This window comes from Candoia aspera, chromosome 15 (assembly GCF_035149785.1).
Source record: "Candoia aspera isolate rCanAsp1 chromosome 15, rCanAsp1.hap2, whole genome shotgun sequence".
NCBI lineage: Eukaryota > Metazoa > Chordata > Lepidosauria > Squamata > Boidae > Candoia > Candoia aspera.
Genome location: NC_086167.1, coordinates 17,176,871 through 17,185,127, shown reverse-complemented (window position 1 = coordinate 17,185,127; position 8,257 = coordinate 17,176,871). Strand labels below are relative to the sequence as shown.

At 56.2% G+C, this 8,257-nt stretch overlaps 2 protein-coding genes across 2 annotated transcripts; one reads left to right on the top strand and one right to left on the bottom strand.

Moving 5' to 3' along the window:
* Positions 1 to 2,144: 2,144 nt before the first annotated feature.
* On the top strand, positions 2,145 to 4,011 carry XBP1 (X-box binding protein 1). The gene is made up of 6 exons (XM_063315572.1): positions 2,145 to 2,338; positions 2,416 to 2,512; positions 2,602 to 2,706; positions 2,782 to 2,886; positions 2,943 to 3,005; positions 3,110 to 4,011. Exons 1-6 carry the CDS (start codon positions 2,178 to 2,180, stop codon positions 3,638 to 3,640), a joined length of 1,062 nt encoding a protein of 353 aa, XP_063171642.1. The 5' UTR covers positions 2,145 to 2,177; the 3' UTR covers positions 3,641 to 4,011.
* Positions 4,012 to 5,247: 1,236 nt separating this feature from the next.
* Positions 5,248 to 8,160, bottom strand: CCDC117 (coiled-coil domain containing 117). Its single transcript, XM_063315930.1, has 4 exons — positions 7,921 to 8,160; positions 7,687 to 7,842; positions 7,451 to 7,603; positions 5,248 to 7,207 (listed from the first exon to the last, which is right to left on the bottom strand). The coding sequence occupies exons 1-4, from the start codon at positions 8,100 to 8,102 to the stop codon at positions 6,952 to 6,954; spliced, it is 747 nt and encodes a 248-aa protein (XP_063172000.1). The 5' UTR covers positions 8,103 to 8,160; the 3' UTR covers positions 5,248 to 6,951.
* Between the last annotated feature and the right edge of the window lie 97 nt (positions 8,161 to 8,257).

Sequence of the window (8,257 nt, the reverse complement as noted above, 5' to 3'; positions counted from 1 at the left end):
CCGGCGTCCAAGGGGACCCCCTTCACGGGAAACTGCGGCTGTGCGTTTCGGGCGGTCGGGGGAGCCTTTTTTGGGTGAAGCAATCTTTGATTATCAGAAAACGGGGCGGGAGCCAAGGAGGGGACGGACAGCCCTTCCCTTTCGCCTTGCGGGTGGGCTGTCTTGGCCGGTTTGATCAGCGGCCGATTTAAGCCCGGGACGGCCGCCCGGTTTAGTTCTCAGCGCTTCGGAGGCGGCATTTCCAAGCTCCCGGGGCAGCCTCCCGCGATGCCGATCATCCGGGTAGCAGACGGGAAGCTGGGCTTCAGACCGCCTGGGACCGAAGGCCCCGGAGACGGATTCCGCTCCACTCCAGCGCGAGACCGCAGGCGCGAGGAGGCTTTTCTCTCTCTGCGCCGTCGTAGCCGAAGGAAGCTCAGAGGGAGAGACTCGGGCAGGAAGAGTCTGCAGGGCGGCTTGTGGGTCAGTCGCTTCCTTGAGCTCGCTGCCCAAAGTCATCTGCTCCCTCTGCTGGTTGCTAAGGCAGCGAGGCCCGTGAGCCACTCGGATTGTGGGTCGAGTACAGTAAAACTCTTGCTCTGCCCTGTTCCCTTGGGCAGCTTTGTATCCTCCCCGCCCATAGTCCTCTAAAAATGGGGCGGGCTATAAATACGGTGGAATACATATTAAATAAATAGGCCGATACCCTGCCAGGGAGCCATGCCAGGTACGTCACCGGGACGCAGTGCCCCGCGGAGGGAAAGGGAAGTTCCATTGGCTGGGCACAAACTGCCCCGAGCAACAAGGCATTGGCTGGATCCCGGCTCTCGCCCTGGAGCTGTAAAATCTCTATCCCTGGCAGACTTCCCCGTTCCGTTTAGATTTTCGATATTTTTAAAACCCCAGTTTGCAACATCATAGACGGCGGATCAAGTACAGCAAAATAGAAACAGCAACAGACATGAACACCTAAGCCGTGTTCAATAACATACAGTTTTAAAATGCTGGTTCAGTGTTTTAGAGGAATCATTCCTTCTGAAGCGGGCAACTAGCCGCCAAGAATCTGCCCCCCGTCACAGCCAAGCCAAGAAGCGGCATCGCTCGGCCGAGGACCAGATGCTGTCGACAGCCAAAGCTAAGGTCCCTGCTGCTCCTCTCTCCGCTCGAGTCCCTGGGAAGTTCCTGCTGGCCGGAGCGCGGGAGGACCCCGGCTCCCATCCCCTGCAGTAAGGACTTGCCTCGGCCCCACCCCACCCCACACCACACACAGACTCGTGCCTGCTGCCTCCCACTCGGCCATGGAGCACAAGGGCAAATCCGGGTCAGGCCACCTGCTCAGCACCTGCTCCCGCTGCCCGCAAAGGGCCTGCTCCGACTGCTGCCGGAAATGGGGGAGCCGCTCAGCCACCCGCGCCGCTCAAAGCGCTGCGATCTGCTATCTCTGGGAGCGGAGCGGCTGACGGCTGGCGAAGGGCTCGCGGCAGGGAGTCCGGCTGCACTGGCAAGCCGAAGCTTGGCTGCTGCCACCCTCCAAGTCCCGCTACGGAGAAGCCTTCCGTCTTAGTGGCTTTGCTCTTTACTGTACGGTACTGCGTTGCATTTTCCTTCACGCGGTTGTGGGGTTTTGCGTTACCTAAAACTCGGGCGCCCGCCACAAGCAAAGCCCCTGGTGCTTAACGAGCTGGAACTGCCCCGGCCTGAGCCTGGCCGCTGAGCTGGCTACAGGGAGCCCCGCCCAAACAGGATGCGCAGAGGCCGCCGTGTCCTGGAAGGAACCGGTTCAGCGGCGTCCTCGGGGAGGCCGCGCGCCCAAGGGAACCTTCTTCGAGGGAACCGGGGGCGGCACCCGGAAAGGAAATCCGCGCGCGCACCAAGCCACGCCTCCGCCTGCCGGCGTCCTTCTGCGACTGCGCGGGTGCTGGCGGCCAGCGTGGCGCTCGGCGAAAGCGAGAGGCTTGCGTCAGCCACCCCTGACGCAACCGCGCCCCGCCCCTGCCTGCCATAGACCAATCAGCGAGCGGCCGCACGGGGGAGTCTCTTGGCGGCAGCCAATCAGGGAGAGCCACGACGTGAGATATGCGCGGGAGCCGCGGACGCCCGCAAGCGCAAACAGTTCTACGCACCGACGGGGCTGGTCGCTTCGGAGAGTCGCCGGGCCCGTCGGCCGCGAAGGAGGAGGCCGCCGCCCCGCTGTCGGGATGGCTCCGTTGCCGGGCCCTGCTGCGCCGCCGCGCCTCCTGCTGCTGCCGGCCGCGTCGACAGCTTCGGCGCCTGCTCCCGGGGCCGCCTCGCCTTCCCCGCCGCCGCGCAAGCGGCAGCGCCTGGCGCACCTCAGCCCGGAGGAGAAGGCCCTGCGCCGGTAAGGCCGGAACCGGGGGCCGGGGGCTGGGCGCGGCCCGGCGCGGCAGCTCCTCATCCTCTTTCTCCCTTCTCCAGGAAGCTGAAGAACCGCGTGGCGGCGCAGAGCGCGCGTGACCGCAAGAAGGCGCGCATGGGCGAGCTGGAGCGGCAGGCCGTCGAGCTGGAGGTCGAGGTAGGGCGGGCGGGCGGCGGCGGCCGTGGTGGGGGGCTGCTGGCCGCCCGGGCGCCCTCTCACCGCCCCTTCCCCCCCCTCTCGCGCAGAACCAGAAGCTCCAGGCCGAGAACCGGCGGCTGCGGGAGCGCGCACGCAGCTTGGCGCGCGAGAACCAGGATCTGCGCCTCCGTCTCGGACTTCCTGCGCTCAAGGTGCGGGCCGGAAGGCCAAGGGGCACTGCCATGGCCCCTGCTCCTGACTGGCTCATCAACAGTCCTTTCCCACAGGTGGAAACGCAGGAGGAGGAGGAGGAGGAGGAAGAGGAAGAGGAAGGAAGCATTGCCCTTGGGGCAGAGACCGGGTCCTCTGAGTCCGCAGCACTTAGACTACGTGTTCCTCTGCAGCAGGGACAGGCCCAGCAGTCTTCTGCCTCCGAAGCGGGGAGGAGGATGAAGGAGCAGCTGATGGCCTCCTCCTGGGTGCAGACAGCCTGGTTTCTTCAGATGCTGAGGTGGGTAAAAGTGGCTGCTGCCCTTCCTGTTTTCTGTCCAGCCCTGGGGGATTCTCTGAATTGTTTGTCTTAACCAGTTGTGTGGGGTCTGTCCTCTCTTATAGTCTGATCTCCTCTTGGGCATTTTGGACAGTCTGGATCCAGATATGTTCCTGCACTACAGCAGCTCGGAGGCAGCCTACTTTGAGAAGCTGCAGCAGGAAGTGTGTGGAGAAGCAGCTGGTCCCTTACCAGCCTCCTCCAGTCCCTCTCTGGGGCCCGCGCCACCCAAGCTGGACGCCATTAATGAACTGATCCGCTTCGATCACGAGTACACCAAGCCATTCTTCCTGGAGATCATATCAGAAGTGGCCAACCAGACCAGCTCACTGATGGAGGAAGTGGTGGCTTCTCCTCCCCCGCAAGTCCCCACCTCTGTGAAGGAGGAGCCTGCAGATACACTTTTGCCTGACCTGGGCCTCTCCCACCTGCTCTCCCCAGACCAGAGGCCTCCCTCGCTGCTGGATGCAGCTAGTGACTCAGGCTATGAAGGCTCACCCTCCCCATTCAGTGACCTGTCCTCTCCTATGGACACAGACTGCAGCTGGGAGGAGGCCTTTGCCAAGGAGCTCTTTCCCCAGCTGATCAGTGTGTGAGACACAGCTCCTGGACTGCACTGGGATAGACAGGGCCTTTTGAAAGAGCCTTCCTCTTGAAAGTGTTTCATCTGAACCTTAAGTATTGCTTCCTTTTTTGTACATTGCCTCTGCCCGCTACTTGCCTAATCAAGGTGTTCCAGAGCCCTTCCAAGAAATGAAGCCGCCACAGAGTTAGCCATATTGGGAGGAGGGGTTCGTGCTTAGGGAGAAATTGCTAGCCCCTTTCAGTAGCTTCTACTCAACATGTAAATAAAGGTCGGGGTGGGGGATTTGAAATATTCTGTAAATATACACGTACTGCTTCTTTGAAAGCTATTTTCCCACAGCATATTTATAACTTTGCTGTAATTAAAACGCAGAGCAAATGATGTCTTTTCCCTAGCCTTGTTCTAAAGTGGGGGGGAGGGGGCAGTGAAAGATCATTCAGGAAAAGGGGGAAATGCATTGGTCTGTTTACAGTTTTGTGCAAACTCGGCCATTTGTATTAATTTGGTGAACTGATTCAATTAGCTATGGGTAAATACACATGCATTCCTAGCAATCTGAGTACAAAGTGTTACTTGGAACAGGACAATATAAACCAGTGGTTGTGTAAAATTTTAGGGAAGCGTAAAACCTTGGCCAGTGTCACAAGTGGCAGCCATGAAAATGCCAGAACATTACAAAGTTTTCTTCTTCCTCTTGCTGCACACGCTGGCAACATCTCTTCCCTTCTACTATTTCCTGAGGAATTTACAAGGAATTTCTCCCTGTGTTGTTGGAACCTCTCTCTGAACACTTGGCTCAGCTGGCTCTGGGAAACTAGATTTGCACCCAACAGTAAACCTGTCTGAAGCTCTGCACGTGAGCCTCCTAGTTAAGATTTCAAGAAGCTAAGCAGCAGGAGGCTACAATGCAAATGTCTCATCCCTGCATAAGTAGGGCTACGCAGGACTCTCTCTCTATAGGAATGGAGGGTTAGCTAGAAACCGCCTTAGATTTCCAAAAAATGCTCTTACACACAGCATGCAACTACTCCATGGCTACTGGCTACATGTATTGCTTGAACCCTTGGACTCTGGAAGTACATGAAGTGTCTGGCAAAGCCTCCCATTGCAAGGCTTGTTCCCTGTTTGGTGCAATAGTGTGCAGGTGGAGTGCTGCAATCATCTCATACTGTTGCTTGGTTCCAACAAGGCTGCCTCAACAGCCAGGCATAACAGCCAAGAACTTTGTTGCCCATCACTATCAGAATATTTTAGCATGCCGTTTCATTGCAATAGATCCTTTTCCCACTACTAGTATGCTATAAGCTAACAAGTCAGCGAGCTGCAGGCTGCAGCCTGACAGCGACATACCTCTAACCCTAACCAATAGTGGAACATTGTCAATTGTTCTTCAGTGTTTACAACTGTGTGCCACATGGTCCACTCCCATCTGACCCAGAAGGCTAAACCCAATTCCCTGACAGCTCGCAGTGTGCCACAGCAGACTTATCATAGGTCAAAGGAATTTTGCACCCTCCCCCCAAAGTAATCTTCATACCTTTTTATTATGTAAGCCACTGAGAGCTGAACTGATTACAGCAAGGTAAAAATGTAAATTTTCAGCACTTATCAGCAACATGCATTTTACAAATGTTAAAAAAAAAGTTTATTGACATACAAATTGTGATTTGGCCCAATAGCAGACAGACCACAATGCAATGCTGCTGGTTTCCATATTAACTATCCAACAAAAAATACTCCCCAAATTCCCACCTCTATGCAATTCTTGTTCAACAAATGAGTACCCATCAATCGCTCAAAGAATTACACTTTTGGATACACTCAAAAAGCAGGTTTTTATTCCTCTGTGAGTGAGGATTGGTAACTTCAAGGGCAGCCAATCCAATGATTGGAGATGTTACTTTATATATAGTCTAAGGAACAAATCCTTTTCCCCTTTCCCACACCAGAGCAAAGTCTAACCAATGTTAACCAGAAACAGCTCTAATAGAAAAGGCAGTCAGATTATCTGGATTGTGGAGGATGTAGGCAGAACCAGCCCCAATCCTGTGGGTGCTTGGCACCAGCTGTTCGCCCTGGGACACAGCATGTGGTTTCTGATCTCTCACAGCACATAGAAAGGCCATCCGGCTCCTTCCAAAACTTCACAAGCTTTTTGAGTGACTTGGGCTTGCTATTCAACAAACAGAAGACAGAGGCACAAAGGCTTTTGCTAGAATGAAAACAGTTACTTAAAAGCAAAGGCAACTTCACAAAGTAGCAATATTAAGATGTCAGTTGTAAACATCAGAACGGGTTTACTGAGATCTACGGAACATTTTAAAGATCTGCCCAATGTCAAAGTTCAAAAGTTATTAGCTATGAAGGCTAATACATTTTGGGACCAAGAAAAGGGATCTGCAGAAAATGGAAAACAGAACCCAAGACACACAAGCTACTTTTAATCGTCATTCTTTCATGGGAAAAAAAATCAACAAAGCTTGCCCTTTCTGGATATCTGGCAGGCAGTTTGTAAAGCTTGAGCTTTTCCTTAGAAAAGCTATTTCTCAACAAGAGTTGAGGCATAAAAATTCCACCAATAATTTCCATTTACAATGGCATTGCAAGAGCTTCTGAGTGCTGGCCTGCCAATTGGCTCCTTGAGCACGAGAAGCTAAAAGAAGTGCATAATCTGACAGGCGGTCTGACATTTAACTGGTGCATTATCCACTAGCCATGATCTACTTCCCTCAGTGCTGTCAGTGCCCGCTGAGATCCCCCATGGGAGGAACCACAGGGCAGAGGGGTTTTGCCAATGTGAGCCACTCACGGCTCAATGGCTCACATGTTCTGCTCACACTACAGAGTCTGCAAGTCAACACCACCAACTATCTTGAGTCGAGTTTGTGGAGAAGGAGCTGTATCCTCATGCCTGAATGGACATTCCTTGCAAATAGCTAGAACAGGAGCTTCAGGTAAGCCCACCCAGCTCAAACTTTGAAAGGCTGCAGCAGAAATGAACACTGTATTTGTCACAAGCAATCCAATTTCTCAGGATCCTTTTTGAAAAAGACCCAAACTCTAGACTGGTGCTCCAAGAAAACAAGACTTACGGCCTAGCAGGCATAAAGGATGGGACACATTTGGCATCTCACTGTGTAAGAAGGTGACAAGGTACACACAAAGAACCAGCCAGCTTATTTTCAGGAGCCCCAGAGTGCCTTCCCCATGTCCTAGATGTATAGCAAAGCCTCTGGATTCTTACAGAACCACACCTTCCAATTGCTGCAGTGTCTCTGCTTGCCCCAAAAGTAAAGGTAAAGCCGCTGGCTTCTTTCCCTTCTACAGCTCCATCTCTTCTTCTGCAGGCCCACTCGGTCCAACAGCCCCAAAGTGGGCCAACGGCATTTCTGCGTGCTGAGGCTCCTCAAGGAATTCGTCTGTCTGTGACGGAAAGACAGCTTCCAGGGCTGCTGGCTTTCCAAGGCATCTTTCTGAGACCAACAGCTTGTAGCTCTTAATGCAAGGCGAATCTGCTTTTTCAGGGAGGAACTCAGGGAGCGGCTTCCAAAGCACCAGCTCCATGGATGGACGGCTCCTGCGGGAGAGAGCGCACAGGGTCAAAAATCATCCTCTGGGGAGCACCCCGTTGCCAAGAGGAGCAGCCCATGCCCACAGCTGCTCCGGGTCTATCCCCTGAGGTGGGTGTCCTACCCACACCCAAGGCGTCTACAAAGCAGGGGGCAGGTGCAATGGCAGAAATGCTGCATGAGATTGCTAGGATTCAGCCCCCTGCATTCAGCCCCCCTCTTTCCCTGTTTGGAGGGACCACCAGACATACATGGACTCTATGATTTTCTTGGTCAAGATTCCTTCGTAGTCCTGCTTCAGTCCAGTCTGCAGCGTGTGGGACAGGACCAGGGTGGGCAGGTGGCCCTCAGGCCTGCCTGCAAGTCCCTCCGCTTCCTCCGCCTCCTCGTCCTCCTCGGTGATCCTGGCACGGAAAGGAGGAAGCCCCGTGAGAGGGGCGCGGGGCGGGAGGGCGGCCCCTGCGGGCAGAACGACCGAGCGGCTCACCTGTCCTCGATCTCCTGCAGCTTCCGGCGGGCAGCCTCGCACTGCTGCTCCGGCCCGGCCTGCTCCATTTCCTCGCAGGGCGCTTCTGGCGGGCCGGGGGGCGCCCCCGCGCAGGACAACCACGCTGCCGCCGCCGCCTTCTTGCCCGGGGGGCACCTGGGGAGGAAAAGCGAACAGGCTGGCACCCGGCGCCGCGGCGGACTCCCCGCCTGCCTCCGGCCCGGCCCCGCTCACCCCTCCGGCTCTTCCTCCATTCTGTGTTTCCTCCCGCCGCGCAGCGACGCCCCGGCCGGGCTGACCGACGAAGCCGGCGCGCAGGGGGGAGGCCTGGCCCCCTCTCGGACGGCCAGGCGGCGGGGGCGGGGGCGCGAGGACAGCGGCGGCGGGAAGGCGCTCGACAGCGGCCCTGAGGCCATGGCGGTCCCGGCAGCGGGGGCGCTTTGCTCGGGGCCCGTGGGGGGCGCCGCCGCCAGGCCGCGAGGCGGGCTCGGCCACGTGACCAAACTGCGCCGCAGACGCCGGGCACGTGACGAGCCTGCGAGCGCGGGGCTTGCCGGGAGTCGTAGGCGCT

What these genes read in the sequence shown, in the direction of transcription:
- XBP1 (XM_063315572.1), top strand. Translation starts at nt 2,178, where the DNA reads ATGGCTCCGTTGCCGGGCCCTGCTGCGCCGCCGCGCCTCCTGCTGCTG. An exon ending in CCGTCGAGCTGGAGGTCGAG is followed by an intron (nt 2,513 to 2,601) that starts GTAGGGCGGGCG and finishes CCTCTCGCGCAG; the next exon opens with AACCAGAAGCTCCAGGCCGA. An exon ending in TCGGACTTCCTGCGCTCAAG is followed by an intron (nt 2,707 to 2,781) that starts GTGCGGGCCGGA and finishes CCTTTCCCACAG; the next exon opens with GTGGAAACGCAGGAGGAGGA.
- CCDC117 (XM_063315930.1), bottom strand. Translation starts at nt 8,102, where the DNA reads ATGGCCTCAGGGCCGCTGTCGAGCGCCTTCCCGCCGCCGCTGTCCTCG. An exon ending in ATGGAGGAAGAGCCGGAGGG is followed by an intron (nt 7,843 to 7,920) that starts GTGAGCGGGGCC and finishes TTTCCTCCCCAG; the next exon opens with GTGCCCCCCGGGCAAGAAGG. An exon ending in CTGCAGGAGATCGAGGACAG is followed by an intron (nt 7,604 to 7,686) that starts GTGAGCCGCTCG and finishes TTTCCGTGCCAG; the next exon opens with GATCACCGAGGAGGACGAGG.